The sequence below is a fragment of the Cyclopterus lumpus genome, chromosome 22, assembly GCF_009769545.1.
Source record: "Cyclopterus lumpus isolate fCycLum1 chromosome 22, fCycLum1.pri, whole genome shotgun sequence".
Taxonomy (NCBI): Eukaryota; Metazoa; Chordata; class Actinopteri; order Perciformes; family Cyclopteridae; genus Cyclopterus; species Cyclopterus lumpus.
The window spans coordinates 11528331-11544825 of NC_046987.1; the positions used below are offsets into that span (position 1 = coordinate 11528331).

The 16495-nt window shown below is 43.0% G+C and overlaps 3 protein-coding genes across 5 annotated transcripts in view; 1 reads left to right on the top strand and 2 right to left on the bottom strand.

The window, feature by feature from the left end:
- LOC117751614 (homeobox protein six1b) lies at positions 1–2138 on the bottom strand. Its single transcript, XM_034563545.1, has 2 exons — positions 1468–2138; positions 1–649 (listed from the first exon to the last, which is right to left on the bottom strand). Exons 1-2 carry the CDS (start codon positions 2025–2027, stop codon positions 355–357), a joined length of 855 nt encoding a protein of 284 aa, XP_034419436.1. The 5' UTR covers positions 2028–2138; the 3' UTR covers positions 1–354.
- Positions 2139–8019: 5881 nt separating this feature from the next.
- six4a (SIX homeobox 4a) lies at positions 8020–14355 on the bottom strand. Its single transcript, XM_034525647.1, has 3 exons — positions 13502–14355; positions 11173–11873; positions 8020–10228 (listed from the first exon to the last, which is right to left on the bottom strand). Exons 1-3 carry the CDS (start codon positions 14224–14226, stop codon positions 9621–9623), a joined length of 2034 nt encoding a protein of 677 aa, XP_034381538.1. The 5' UTR covers positions 14227–14355; the 3' UTR covers positions 8020–9620.
- Positions 14356–15842: 1487 nt separating this feature from the next.
- mnat1 (MNAT1 component of CDK activating kinase) overlaps positions 15843–16495 on the top strand; it is a 31631-nt gene continuing 30978 nt past the window's right edge. For all 3 annotated transcript variants that reach the window (XM_034562934.1, XM_034562935.1, XM_034562936.1), the window contains exon 1: positions 15843–16017. In XM_034562934.1, the coding sequence (XP_034418825.1) occupies positions 15929–16017 (89 nt within the window). In that variant the 5' untranslated portion in view covers positions 15843–15928. The remainder of the gene's footprint in view (positions 16018–16495) is intronic.

Genomic DNA, 16495 nt, shown 5'->3' on the forward strand with positions numbered 1-16495 from the left:
CGTTACCTCTTAGTTTCCATCGCAGGAGGTTTCTATAATTCTTTTATCTCAACAGAATATCATAAATTAAGCATATGGGCAGTCCAGTTAAGTGTCTCGTTGAGTTAAGAGTTTCAGGCAGATCCTGTTTGTGTGTTTTCGTGTGCAGGAGATGAGAAAAGCTCCTGTCATTGGGGATATACAGGTTAAGCGCATAAAGGAATTTTGTTCGAACCAAATTTAACGACAGACAAGTCAGTCTATATTATAAGGTAGGCTATAGTGTTATTTCATTAATGTTCTCAATCTGATACACTCATCAGTCTTCTTTTGGGGGTTTTTGTTGTTGTAAAATAGAATAATCTGGCAGCCTCTTTAAGAGCCCAAATCCACAAGACTGGAGGTTAGAGGTCCCAACAAGGAGTCCTGCAGTTGGTGCGGGTGTCCGTGCATGCTGTGCACCGGCTGTGGGGGCCCCAGGCCGGACATGGAGTAAGCGGAGGCCCCGGGGTGGTTCATGTTGCCCTGAAGCAAAAGCGCTGAGTTCTGGTCGGGGCTCTGAGGTGGAGAAAACTCGTCCTCCGAGCTGGACATGAGAGACTTTCCTCCGTCCAGCGGGGACAGCTGGTTCTGTTTGTTGCCGCCTGCGTTGCTGTTTTCACTGTTTTCTCTGAAACGACAACACGGAGGAATGAGAGAAAATACCCACATTTTTGAAGATTCTATCCTTATGTTGACATTATATTTTGGAAAAAGTCTAGGAGGGCAGCATAAAAGGCAGTCATAATTAGTATTTGTATAGTAACTACAAAAACATAGACTGTGAGGCCTAGGCCTTGAAGAAAACGAATCAGAGAGGTTAATTATTTACCTTCCCTGTAATTTTGTATAATTTCTTTTTTGTTCTCCTCATGTTGGTTGATATTTCCCGCTAACTTAAAAAATAAAGTTAAACCACGTTTTAATTGTATTCCACTGTAACCCAGTTTAACCTTTTACACGTATCTCAAAAGTAAGAAAACTGTTTTTTGTTTTTTTTCCAACATTATTAAACACGACATTATCTTATTTCTGAAGTGGATGTTTTTTTTAAGATTACATGTTTATGTTACAATTTAGGCTCAAGTCAAACGGGACAGTTTCTGTTGAAGAAAGTCCATCATTTGTCAACAACACGCTTCTGTTTACCCACCATTCACTGTTATCAGGAAGCGAGGGATTTGGGGACTACACATATCCAAAATGTAAAAAAATAAATATTTTAACTTCTTAAAATGAAATGATTTCCTTCTGAAATACAATGCTATTGATTTTCCTGCTTTGTCACTTCCTTGCAGTATATGCAGACTGGGATTCTTGCATTTTCAGTTGGCTGCTTGTTGCAAATTTTCATTCTCACTCGAACCGTAATTTGCTCTTGAAACAGATACAAAAGTAAACGTTTTGGTCTCTAAATTACAGGCAGCACCGCGACTGCCAGTTACGTACCTCTCTTTTGCCTCTGCGGCTCTGTCTCGCTGTCGTCTGTTTTTGAACCAGTTGCTGACCTGCGTGGTGGTCAGTCCTGTGGCCTCGGCCAGCTCTCTCTTTTCCCGTGGGGATGGATACGGGTTGTGCGTGTACCACTCTCTCAGGACGCCCCTGGACTTCTCCTTAAAGCAGTAGCTGGTCTCCTCGCCGTCCCATATCGTGCGGGGCAGTGGGAATTTCCTCCGCACCCGGTACTTCCCTACAGCTCCGAGCGGCCGGCCGCGCAGCTTCTCCGCCTCCACGTAGTGCGCCTTCAGCCAGAGCTGCTGGAGCTTCGGGTGGTTGTGCGGAGAAAACTGGTGGCTTTCCAGAATCTTGTAAAGCTCTCTGAAGTTCCCCCGATGAAAGGCCACCACCGACTTGGCTTTGAGGACACTTTCGTTCTTGTGGAGGTGATCACAAGCGGGTAGAGACCACAGGAAGCGGCCGAGCCTCTCCAGGTTCCCTCCCTGCTGCAACACCTCGCAAACGCACGCCACTTGCTCCTGCGTAAACCCGAATGACGGTAATATAGACATGATGTCCAAGCTTCCTCCTCCGCCCAAAACGCCGTTATCCAAAACGATAGCTGTCGTTTGCTTTCTGTGTTTAGTTTCTCGTCGCGATGCAATCCAGCGCAATCCGCCCGCGCGGCACAGGCCTATAGGCGATCCTCTCCACTCCAGCCCCTGATGCGCGCAGCAGATTGGGATGTTGATTGTTGGGACAATTTGTTCCTGTTGGAGATATGTCAGGCTTAAAGGGAGCCTGTGCGTTACGGTGATTGGCTCTCCCTTTGCCCTGCACCGTGTACAGCCGAGCAGGACTGAGTTTGCAGCTCCGTTTCCTCCCCAGAGGCAGTGCGTCAGGGGCTGAAATAGGAGCGCTCTCCCACCTCCCGCCCCCACAGTCCCTCTCCCGCTGCAGCAGAGGGAGCAGAGAAGCACCTAAACACTAATCAATTATTACAGACCTCTTAGAACGCCATATTAACATGTTCTGAATATACATCTTCTGTAATGGTGGCGACTATATGGGCTACCAGTTTTCCCACGTGGGTCAAACCACACACTGCATCTCGATACGTTATCAGTAATCACAGTCAGTGGAGGTTAAACCCACAAAAGACACAACGCTTTTTATCTGTGAGGGGAAGTTTGTCCACGTTTAAAGGCTGAAACACGCACTTTAAACCGCTCACACAATCAACCAATTTTATGCACATAATATGTTCATAAAGAAACAACCCACAATTAAAAATCTTAATTGATTTTGGTTACTTTATTTTTTTTCACCAACTGGAGGTTTATTTACCATCCCAGCTGATCATGGTTAACGCCCACTACCTTAATTACATGCAGATTTAACATTTAGTTGTATCCCCACCTTTCATTGGCTAATTACCGAAGCCGTTTATTTTACGAGGTGATATAATTTAATAAGTTCCTATGATTGTTGGGTCCATGAGTGCCATATCTTTTATATGAGAAACCTATACCTGACCAACGTGTTATTGGACATAGACCACCAGGAAATCAGACGCATGTGTGCGCGTGTGTGAGAAAGAGAGGCTGAGATGAAATGCCAGAGCTTGAGAGACATCTTCTTCCAGCAGCATTCACACTTACCGCTCAAATTGACAACACATATGAGGTTCAGAAATTGGTTAGTGAGAATACGTTTTTTTATACCACATTTTTTTTGACTTTTTGTTTATATATTTATAAATCAATATTAAATACCGTCCTCGCTCTTTATATTTGTTGTGTTATCCTTATTTTCTACATCATCACGTGTTTCTGAAGAGGCTGCAGCCGGCAGCCTGCATTTATATTTCAAGGATTAGACGGGCACCGCTCTGGCTCCAGTGTTTTCTGTGGGGTGAAACACTAAACCAATCCATTAGTAAATTAGTTCTCTGCCACACTGGATCTTGGTGGCGCAGTTGTTGGTTTGAGCTATATAGATCACATTTCTTTATCTGCACTGGAGTCTGAAACTAAGCACCCTTTCAATGGGCCTATGTCAAGGAACAGGATTTGACCTATAATATTGAACTTAAACAAATTCACACGAAACGTTTTGAGAAGATTATTTCTTTCTTAATGGATTTTTTTCTATAACAATAACGCCTGAAGAAACACAGATCTGTTCCGCCCTACATGGTGCTATGGACTAATACGTTTAAGTTAACATCTATAAGGGAATGAGTATGGCTACTGAAAAAATAATAATTTGATTAAAGAATTACTATAGGATCATTTGGTCAGGTTGAATATGCTTCTTTTGTGTTGGCCTGGTGTAAAATAGAAAAAGCTCAAACTTGATCACGTCCACATTTCTAGCATGATTTATTTGACTATTTATCCGATAGAAGACTGGCCGTAAACAGCTAATTTCCTCCTAAATGGATGGCATCGTGCTGAAATGAACGTGTGTCTGTATGTCAGGTCATTGGCTGAATCTCACCCAAAGTCACTGTTATTTAACAATACCTGCGAAGCATTGGGGTTCATTTTAATTGTATTTTTAGCAATAATTTTTAGCAGTGTCATTGTAGACTGTAGACACGGATCATTTCATGATAATGAACAAAAACGTAAATTCTCTAACACGTCCTAATTTATATCACAGCCTAACGTTCCTGTTTTTATACAACAAGCCCTTTCAGACCATACTGCTTAATAAACGTGGTAATGTTTGTATGTCTTCTAATGTAAATAATCAGGCTCTCAGGCCACTTGAGCTCGGGTCTATAGCTGCACTCTGCCGTGTGTAAAACCTCAGTGCTTCAGTAAATGAGCTGTCTGATGAGCGGCTCTCGGGTTTCTCTAATATCTCTACCACATTGCGCCGCGCCTCCTCCTTTAACCCGAGCAGCCCGGGGGGCGAGATTATTTCAAGATGTGGACTCTCCGCCTCTAACACGGCCAGTGCTGGGCTCCTCATTCCCCGACCAGTAATGCAATACTTAGGTAGGCGATCACTCGTTACTCCTCTCAAAAGGAGACTAGCAGGACGCAGGGACTCCTTCTTCTCCTTCTTTTATCGCCGTTAAACTCATCAGTTTACCTCCAACAACCGCACAACAACTCCGCGTGCCTCTCTTTCCTGGAGGCTCGGGGCTGCTGCATATCGTGGATGTTCCAAGTTTTAGTCATTTCCTTTCAGAAAAACTCAAATGAGTCACAATGTTTTCACCGCGAGAAAATAAACGTGTTGCCATTTCCCATTAAAGTGTTTAAACGGGAGGTAGGCGGAGGAGAAATGTGGACCCTTTGCTTGTTGAATTATTCCACCTCATCATAGAAATTTGGAGGGGAAAATGACTGGTTCAATATTGATATATGTATAATATAAATTCGTTAGCATTGCAGGAAAAAACGAACGAAATGTAACGGCGACTGTCGGAGAAAACGAGAGAAAGAAACAGTCTCAACTCAAAGCACCAGAAAACACTTCATAAAAATGTCATCATCAAAAAGTTCGTGTTTCCTCTTGGAGAGTTTATTTTTGTGTAAAATATGAGGGAAAAGTGACACGACCGCTGGCTCACGGAACAGATGGTTTTCACTCTATCTAAATCCAAAGTGCTATTTCAGCTGTATCGACTGGACCAAAGCCGATACTGTTTAAATTAAGTGAAAAGTGTCTGATTTGGTCCCCAGGGTTTGACTTTTTTGGGGAGACATGTTGGTGACATTCAAGGGTGTCCTCTTACTGCACCGAAAAAACACACAATTAGAATTTGTTTATTTATATAAAACATCAATAAAATCAAGCGTTTTAATTATAAGTCCAACTTATTTTACATAAACATTCTCACACACGTGGAAAGGCATTTATTTATTGTCTTATATCACAAAATACATAATAATTGGTTTTACATATGACTAACTGCACATTTATTGATACTTTAATTAACCTAATCAATGGTAGGCTATATTATTGGCTTACCGTTTCTGGTTATAAGATATACTAAATATGTCTTTAATTAAGAGTAAAGCGGTTTATTCTGTGAGGTGTAAGGCAGTGAAAAAAAAAACCTTCTCTCAAAACAAAACACAACTGTTGACATGAGTGAGTTAAATGAAATTGGAGCTGCAATTATCAGCTTAACAGAGTTTCCTGTCATGTTGGAAAATTAGACCTGGTACAAGTGCACTGGGGTTAGCCCCCCATCAAAATCATTACGCATTTCCTCAGAGGACCACCTCCACAAATATGCAATTACGGCCTCGGCTTTTACAGTGCTCTGCTCTAAACACGACTCGCGCATAGAGATGATTGGTTTCAGGGCAAATCTTTTTAGTTTTAGTTTTGTTACAGGGCTGGACTAAGTTCTCAAACCAAGCCGGCAGACCAACACAAAAACAAACAAAAGAAAGGATTTAAACGGTATGTGTTGCTACCTTGTGTGCCTGCTGGCAGGGAGGGGGCGCCATGACAGTGCTATCATTTAAGACAAGATGTAACTCCTCAGAGGATGAGTTGCTGCATGTGTTTTAGCGAATTACACCGTTTTAGAGGGCAGAGCAGCAGGTGTGTCTGCGCGCATCTCCGCTGATCATGGCAGGCCTCATCTGCCACTGCTCCTGTTACAAAGTGCTGTTTTTCTCTTTGGGAAATTCTGTTGTGTGGACCTGATGCTGCCTCCCAGCTGTTGCCTCTGTGTGAGTGTGTGAGCGTGTCACATTCACACATGCACACTTGCAAACTGTCCCTCGGACTTGTGCTCTATGTCCTTGTAGACCAGAACAAACCAGTGAATCACACTGTTTGCATCTTCTCTTTCCCTTACGATGAAGTGCAAATACCTTCGACCCTGCCAAGCAACAACTCAATTATATTTAAGTGGAGGTAGGAGAAAAAGCGGCAAGGGTTGAGGACATTTATTCTGTATAGTTCATAAACACCACCTACTTTTCCGCAAACTCGGAAAAGCCAAGAGTGGATTTTGTTTCTGCCAGGAGGGAGAAGTCCTCTTGCATGCCTCGGCCAGTAGTGGTGGGTCTGTGCTGGTACCCGCTGACCCCTGCCCTCTCATTAGTGGGACGTGGAGCAGTGGAGTACCGTGCTCCCCAGGTCATGTTACATATGGCTTGCAGTCTGCTGCGCCGCATTAAATGTCAGCTTTGAAACCATCTGAAAGATCAGAGGTCAGTGTTTTTAATAAGGCCAGAGTTCTGGGGGAGTTCCCTCTTTTTTACTGCTCACCCGAGTATGTTTTACATTGCATATTTGAAATTGTGGACAAAATGATCCTCTACTATTTAGATATGGGGATGTCCTGATTTTCACACATAAAGGGAACAGTACAAACATTAAATAAAATCAGCAACTAGCTGTATTCAGTCCCCATGAAAAACATACTATACATCTTCTGTGAGGGAACAATTGTGCTCCTTCTCTGTCTAATTTATAGGCACAATACAAAGGTGGAATTTGGAGTTTTCCGTGGCCCCCTCCCCGTGAGACCCGCAGACCATGCTGCGAATGGGATATTGTTCTGGGCTCCAACAAAGCTGTTTTCACCCTCTTCAATATTACAGGAGGAGTTACCTGATACCTAACAATCAGCTAATCCACTGCCCATGGCGACGAGGTCACCTGTGCACAGGTAACTTTATCCCGGTTGCCTGCCTCACCCTCCCTTTCCCGCTAGTCTCTCCCATTTTTTTCCTTCTCTCTCTGTGCCTCAACAGTGAGCACAGACAATCAGCCTCTGTTTATTTAGGTCATCAGTTAGATCATATATAACTCCTCCAGCAGGATCCGCTATAAGGACAACTCTTATAATCCAACACAGACACACTGTAAATAAAGTAAAATCCCCCACTGTTCCTCCATTTGTCAAACCTTGCCTCCTTATCTCTTTGCTGGTTTGGTCGGGGGTGCACATTGAGTGAACAAGCATTGGGTGGAAATTCATGAATTTAGGGAGAATCCTCTCAATCCACGAGAGGACTCCAGGCACTTTTCTGGATAGAGACTCAGTGTCTGTGAGTGACAGCACCTCAGATTCATTCCTCCACATGTTGAAGTAGCGGGTAGCTGGGGGGGTTGTTCGGCCTTCGCTCATTTAAAGGCCATTGGACTGAGCTATAGGGAGCTGCAGACCCCCCACCCAAAAGGAGCGTTACCTCTGGAAATCTCATTGCTGTTTATTTGAATTACATGGGCTGAGATGAGAAAAGGAGGGCTAATGAACTCCAGGTTGCCAGGCATGTGTAAACGATCACTGCAGGTTTGCAGAGAGCAGCACCAGGCTGCTGGATTACTGCGTGCCCCCCCATCCTCACAGTGTGGCCATAGAACTCCTAAAAGATGTGCTTTTTATCTGCCATGGATTTACTGATGTATTCTGTGCCTAAAATGTTGCAAAACCTCAGAGATCACTCCTTAATTCAGTCATCAGGAGGCTAAATTTGTTCAGAAGAATTAAAGAAAAATCAGTTTTATGTTTTTATAAATATAAACTTTTATTGCAGTATGGAGATTTAGAAAAATACATTCACATAATTTCAAATAACAAACATATAATTCAAACTAAGATTTAAAAAACAAATGACCATCAGTTTTACGTTTTTGCCCATGACTCATTTTTGGTATACGACATTAAAGCACTGAGGATACTTTCATTGAAACATCCATTCAAATTGAGGTGATTATTTCATAAATCCCGACAAAGAAAAGTATTTCTAGTCCACTTGTATGAAGACGTGTAATGCACCGATAGATGTGCATGGTGTGAGCTGGCTGTAAGGCTGAAATGTGCTATAACGGTCATGTATGACAGCGAGGAATTAGGCTCCTGTTGTGAAAAGCACTGGACACACTTGACAAATGGGCTCCACATTCTCATGTCTTTCCCTCAACTGACACCCAACAAATGTGCCAGTAACGGCTGCGTGCAGCGGTGGTAAATCTCTGAAGCTGCAATGTCACTGCCTGCACGCCAACGCAAGAGCTACGACAAAGCTTACTTTCAGTGTTATTCAAGAAACAAAAGTCAAAGGCACTAGTGTCCAAAACATTATGACGCCATGCAAAGAGAGATTATTACAATCCCTTTATAGAAAAATATCATTCATAAGTACTGACATTGGAGAGACACATCAAAATGAAACAGGATATAGTATAGCATCATCACATCTAGTTAACATACTATGAGTTGCAGCATTATAAACAACATATGATGAACAACGTGTGGACCGACAGCCAGACCTTTAGAGCATTCATATCTTGGTCTCACAGGTTGACGATGAGACTTGAAATATGAGTTATTACTGAAATAGTGTGCATTTGTTGAGTTGTGTCATGCACAACATGAAGGCTGTTTGAAACATGTTACATTGTAGTGTCATTATGGTAGTGCAAACGCCAAAACAGACCAATGCCATTGTGTATTTTAAGTAGCAGAAAGGCACATTTGTCTTAACTCTAGTCCAACACTCCTTGTTCATTTGGTATTATATAAAGCACAAAACAGGATTTTGTAGTGACTTGAGAGGCATTCAGAGAATTTAAGGTGATTACTGAAGGACACTTTTTCCTAAATCAGCAAAGTTGTGTGTTTAATGACCTATTCTCTGTATCTGCGCAGTCCTTTAGTGAAGCTGTTGCTTTTTAACTGACCGTTTTCACAGAGGCTCTCTCCCTCTTCCCCCTACTGAATGACCTTTTTGGTTTGACCCATATGACGCATTTAGTTTGGAGGAACATCCTTGTCACATGACTCCAGGCATTCCAGCACCTGCTTCTGCAGATCAAATCCACTCAACAGGAAGTAGCAGGTGTTGTCTATAAAAATGCATATTTAAACACGGCTCAAACACATACAGCGACTTCTTCTGTACATAACCGTCGTTATGTTTCATCTTATGAACGGGGCTTTAAAAATATGTCATAGACTTTTTTTTATTTTTATAATGGTCAGATAATGTGCACCTACAGGGCTCCCCTCTGATTAGAGTGCATTGTAAAAGTCAAATGAACAAAAATAATTTAACATTTAAAGGAATTGAATGGTAAAAAAAAGAACACACACACACGCACGCTCACACAAAAGTTCAAAGATTCACTGTAGCCCTGTTTGGGCGGACATGAGTGCTTCTACAAGAAGTTTGAGGTTAAAGGTCAGCCATGTTCTCCTCCATCTGCACTGTCTGTAGTTTGACTAGGTCCTTCCCCTCCACAGCCTCCATCTCCCCACACATGGCCCGCACCATGTCACTCACGCCTCCTGAGCCCGAACCGTCCACCTTGTTTTCTGAAAGGTTCATGTAGTTGCTGTTCATGCCAGTGCCCATCAGGTGCGAGGAGGGCCCCCGCAACTCGTGGCCCCTGAGATACTGTGTGGGCTGGAGGTGGTGGCTGCTGGGGTCTGTTTGGGCCATCAGGGGCGTGCTGACAGTGAGGGTGGTGTAGACCTCTGGCTCAGGGCTGGACGAGCTGACGGCGGAGACCTCAGTGGTCGAGGCGGGGCCACGGCTGGAAGGAACCGCTTCTGAGTTGGGGGTGGTGTAGCTGAGCTGACCGCTGGAGTCCAGGTGGAGCCCGTGGTGGTACGAGGAATAGACACCTCCCTCCAGAGGCTCCTTCTTGATGGCCGGCTGGCCGACGTTGCTCATGCTGTAGAGCACTGTGCTGTGGTGCAGGGAAGTCATGGTCAGCTTGTCCTGCTGCTGGAACGAGTCGCTGGAGGAACTCACTGCTACATTGTTCAGAGGCATGGTACCTGTGGTAATAAAACCATCGATCAATACATACAGGACATCATTCCTCACAGTATTATACGTTTCATTTACAGCAGGCCTTGGGCCACAATTGCTGTTGTGTGTCTCACACACTATGTGCTTGACCTGGTGGGGCCTCAGGGAACGAGTGCAGAAGCTTGCCAGAACTCAACAGCAAGCTGCAATTTTCTGCTTTTCCTTATTATTCTTCATGGTGTAGATTCTCTGCTTTATGTCAAAGTAAGTGCTGTAATGGCTTATTCCCTGTTTGTGTATTTCATGGCCTCTGAAACATATGTCCCCTCCTCCCTGCTCTGCAGATCAAACATGCAATGATGAGTGATGGTATAACTTCAGAGCTGGTTTTTATTCATCTCTGGGGTTTTCAAAGGACCACCTTCTTCTCTGTGTGTGTGTGTGTGTGTGTGTGTGTGTGTGTGTGTGTGTGTGTGTGTGTGTGTGTGTGTGTGTGTAGATGTGTGTTTGTGCGTGTGGCCCAACCCTGTTTCTTCTCATTGATCGGCTTTCAAGCTCAGACATATATGAATATAACATCTACAATATATTTTGATAGAAGTGTAAATTATGTCTGGATTTTTAATATTCGAATACAATGATACCTATTTTTTTCTTTTTTCATATGTTGCACTACATATGATACCAGCATTATAATAGCAAAGTGATACATTTTAATGGTATTACTTGACTGCTTAAAAAGGGTCAAATTACATCGATTGACTCTAATGCGTAAGCTCTATAGCCCCATTTTAGACAATATCACCAATACCTAATCAAGAATAAATACTCTAAAGTCACAACAAATTAGTTTTGTCACTGTCCGTTATATTTGCCTTAATATATAATATAACTTCCAAGTTAACATAACAAGGTTATTACAACATAATAAGAATTCCGTTTAAATAATCATGATGTTTTCTGAACCCACCTTGTGTGATTGTTGAGGAAGATGGAGCCGAAGATAGCTGCAGTGGAGGAAGACCTAAGTCGCTGTTGAGTAATGAACTGCCATCGCTGTCAGAGACTCCACTTGGTACCTGGACCAGATTGTAGCCTCCTAGATGCAGAGCACCTGACGAGGAGTTGAACGTGAGCACAGAGGGGCTTCCGTTCTGGGCAGCCATGGCGTGCACCCCCTCCAGCTTCACCTCTGCTCCGTTCACACAGCCTGAGTAGGAGCCGTACTGCAGGGCTGAGTCCTCAGCAGAATTGCCCAGTCCCTTCTCCTGTCCTGTCTGCATCTGCATGTCCATACCAGAGCCCCCCAGAAGCACCCCTCCAGACGGCCTCAGAGGGTTGAAGGCCAAGGGCTGGATGCCCAAATTGAGCCCATTGAAGAGGACGTTGCCAGGTGTGTGGAGGTAAGACGAGCCACCATTGTGAAACACGGCTGAGGGACTGTTACTTGTCACTAGACTTCCGTTGTAGAGTCCGCCACTGCTGGATCCAGGGGGCAGCTTGATGTCCCCGATTTGTTGGATGACCACCCCACTGTCCAGAGGCCCTGTTTGAATGGGAAGGATCCCATGGGTGATCACTCCATCTGAGGAGTTAGAGAGGGGCCGGGGAGACAACTCCTCCTGGCCTTTGCTAGACTCATCCTCTGTGCTGTGGTTTCCATCAGATTCACTGTAAAAAAAAGAAAAGACACGTGGTTTGTCACAAAACAAAGGTACAAAAAAATGATTAGTGGTAAACAATTGTCATAAGGTGACTTTCACCAATAAATAAAATATATATATAAAAAGATTGGAAAATGTGCACGTTCCTTCAATCCTTTCAATTGTGGACGCACCCTAAAGCACTATAACAACACCAATTCTATAAAATACAACTTGGCGTTTATTTCCTTTTCACCTACATCAGAGTCACATTTGGCGCTGTGTTACTACACCGCTTTAAAGAGCAGGCTGTGTTTGTGAATGTCTAGTCCTCTCTTACATCATGGAGAGCTGCTCTGACAACAACCAACCAACGTCAACAACCGTGCAACCATTTGGCGCAATAAATTCTGGTGTGACAGACTGCCAGCACTGGTGGCATTACAAAACAAATGGCTGAGAGTATTCATTTAAATTTAATTCTCAATTTAAAATGGTGCTGTAATTCAAAAAACCCTCTGTTTCTGTTTCCATGAAGATTTAAGACAATATAGAATTAGTTGGTAAAGATAATTACATAATGAATGACTGTTTTTAAAGATTGATCCAAACAGCTGCAACCCCTCCAGCACACTAACACACGCACTCACACGCACACACACACACACACACACACACACACACACACGCACACACACGCACACACCCTAAAATGTCTCACGAACATTTCCAGGAAAAGATACAAGCACATATTTGACGATTTGTTTAAAATGTTTACAGGTTGTAAACTTATACTTAAATGATGTTTCTGAATCATTTCAGTAGCGACTTTAAGCAATATATAATGGTGTGTGTGTGTATGTGTGTGTGTGTGTGTGCGTGTGCGTGTGTGTGTGTGTGTGTGTGATATAAAGAGAGGTCACCTCCACCAGGTGTGCGTCAGCTTTGTTCACGGAGAGAAACATGAAAGAAATTCGGTCTGTCTGTGTGGAGGAATATGAAATGAAACGCAGGAGCTGATGGAGGCTTTGAGATCCTTTCTGGTCTAAGAGGAAAAACGTGACAATGAAAATGCTTTATGTGCCGGGAAGGGGAAACGTGCACGCGCTAGCACGTTTGTTTGTGTTCATCTCTGACACACTCACACACGCTACACACCTAAAAGAATATACATTAAAGTAACTTGTTACCTGTTTAAGTTATCAACTTATCGTGTCTGACAGTCAAATCACTGGTGTGTGGAAGTCACTGCGTTATTTAGTTGCTTATGGTTTCAATGCCCCTTAGCACCAACACACTTGAAACCGGATCTGAATGGCAACCGCTTCATATTACAAAACATTAAAAGCGTGCTCCAAACCCTTTTACGCACACTTTTTTGGTGTCTTAATTATCACCGGTTAATGATTCACACTGTCAAGTCTTATAAACAGTCCGATGGGAGATTATGAAATACACTAAGTATTGTCAGTCAGAGAGCATGGTTGTGAACGAAAGGCGCCCCTCCACGAAAGAAAACGTTATAATACTTTGTTTAAATGATCCTGGTTCTGTCTTCTTGCAGGTTTTACGCACACCACATTCGACATGTAATAATGTGCCTTATATGGAGTGTGTCACTGATTCAGCCTAGTATGTGGCTTTTTGTTTCCTCACCTTTTGGATTGTGCCTCGGACGGGTTTCTGTCTCTCTGTCTCCTGTTTTTGAACCAGTTGCTGACCTGTGTCAAGGAGAGTCCTGTAATCTTGGCGAGATTTCTTTTCTCTGCAGGAGAGGGATACCTATTGTGGTTATAAAGATCCTTCAGCGCGTTCCGGGATCTCTCCTTGAAACAATACACAGTCTCCTCGCCGTCCCAGATAGTCCTGGGGAGAGGGTACTTTCTCCGGATCCTGTACTTGTCCACGGCGCCCAAGGGTCTCCCCCGCGCCTTCTCCGCCTCGGTGTATCGGGCCTTGTACCACAGATCTTGTAGAAAGGTGTGGTTGGACGGACTGAAACTGTGGTTCTCCAAAATACTGTAGAGCTCCTGATACCGAGCCTGGTGGTAAGCAACGAGGGCTTGGGCTTTCAGGATGCTTTCGTTGCCGCGCAGCAGGTCACTCTGTGGCAGGGACCACAGGAACCTGGCCAGCCGGTCCACATTACCTCCCTGCTGCAAAGCCTCGCAGACACACGCCACTTGCTCCGGGGAGAAAGCCAGAGAGGAAGCGGCGCTCACCAACAGCTCCGTGCGCACCGCGTCCGTGTTACGCTCCATGGACAACTCCGCCGCGTCCAGCGCCACAAGCTTGATGCACTCCCGCTTACCCACCTCCTTCACATTTTCCCTCTTGATGTCATTTGCTGTTGTGACTTCACCGGCAGAAGAAGAAGACATTTTTTTGTTCAAACCTTCCCTGGTAAAGTCACTCCTCCCAGCTCGATCAGGTTACCTCCTCGCCATGCGAATGCGATCGGATATCTGACAGCAGCTGTAAGTAGATATCTCTCTCCCCCTTTCCTTCCAACGTGACTTTTACTCTGCGGAGACTGGAGCTGGAAGGAGACACACTAGGGTCTATCTACAGGAGAGCCACGCTATTGGCCGCCGAGGGCCTCAGAAGGGAGGAGCAAGCGGGATTCAGACACGAATGTTTGGTTTCCAGCTGTCAGTCATATAACAGTATATTCCCGTGGCTCACCTGTGCAAGGTGAGTGCTTTTGGGATCGTGGGAACGGGATATCCTTGTTGTCAGTATTGTCAGGAGCAGCTGACTTAGCTGTGTGTGAAAACACCAAAGCAGTTTTATTCTCATATTGAGGAGAATCCAAGGGGGAAATAATCCTGCGACTATTGTCATTGTGTCAACCTGAAATCACTTACAATGTTATATTAACTCACAAAACATTAAATGCATTTTGAGATAGAGACTGGGATTTTTTAAATGCACTCCCCTTTTTATGACTTTCAGTACAGATATATATCGTTCAAGGTAGTAGTTGGGATTGAGAGATACGGTGTGAATATTGCCAGTCACAAGCCACTTACATTGGTGTTATCATAACCCAACATATAAAGATCAATGAGGAATGCCATCTTACATCCTATACCTAAACATATAACATTTAGTAATGGCTAGAAACCAACATCTCTTCATTGATGATAATCCAGAGTATTTCCTCAATTACATTAGTACATGTTGTGTGATATATCTGAACAGTTTTATGTCAACCTTTCACATTTCTTAGCTTCGTCTTCGATGAATGTAATTTGAAATAAAAGTATTTTTATATTTTCAAAATAAGGTTTACCAATCCACCGACAGCCACGTGAAATGTATCCTGCAAAATTTAACTTGAAAGCTGAGACATTTGTATTTTTTTCCTTTTGCAAATAATAATTGCCTCTGTGGGGCACTGGAGTCTATAATTTGATGTAGATCAATATCAATATAAGAAAATCAATATTCCCATAGAGGCCTGGCCTTTTATTGATTCTACTAGAATATTTATATATATATATATATATATATATATATATATATATATACTGTTAGTGTTACTCTTTTATAACTCTAATACTATAATCATAATTGTCCATCATACATTGTTTATTTAAAATAATAATTCACATGATATATCCACCTAGATAGGTCATGTCATTTATAATCTATTAATCCAACTAAAAACTACGATATGTCAGAAGTCCTGGTGAGTAACATCTGGAGAGGCTTTTTGTGTGAATCAGTCCAGTCTTACATGGGTATACTCTAGGTATTACGACAGTCAAACCTATGATAAAAACAGACATGTTATACATTCGCTTTAAATACACATTTTTAAGTGAAAATAAACCACTCAGCTTTTAACCTCGGACCCACCGTGACCCGTCAGGGACCCCTGGGTGTAACTGCCCCACAGAGTGGATACCGCTGCCGTAGAGGTCACGATTAAAAAGGAACTGATCTTATTAATGGCATTTCCCATCGGACCGCATTCTGTGTAACACAGCAGTTCGCCACCGGGAAAGTGACAGGAGAGGAGAGCTGCTAGTTGTTGACATTGCTCTCAAGTCTTTACTTTGTGTTGCACAGACAGAAATGGACGACCAGGGATGTCCGAGATGCAAAACAACCAAATACAGGAATCCGTCGCTGAAGCTGATGGTGAACGTCTGCGGTCACACGCTGTGAGTAAAGTTTATATCTGACTAATATCAGCTAATATCCTCTAGTTTGTGCAAAAATACACTTATTGACACCACCAAACCCTAAAGCAGGTGGTTAAGCCTTAGTATAAAACTATTATCACATTAATTAAGCTTCATATCCTTCTTAAAATCTGAATGATTTGCTGTTAACGTGCATAAGACGTTGAAAACAAAGTTTAAGCCCCACGAGCTTTAAGCTAACAGCTAACGGTTTTCTATGCTCTCTAATAATGTGGCACATAATGTTACTATATAAGGGTGGAAGAAATGACATCCTGATAAACCCACTATTTGTATTGTTAATATAATATTGACTTTGTTAAATATGCTTATTTTTTTGAAAGAATAAAGTTAGCATTTATATGTGGGTTTATGTTCTATGCCAACTGCCAATCATTGTTAATAAACATCGTAGTATGTTAACTCCTAATAACACAACCTTTACACTTATTTGTAC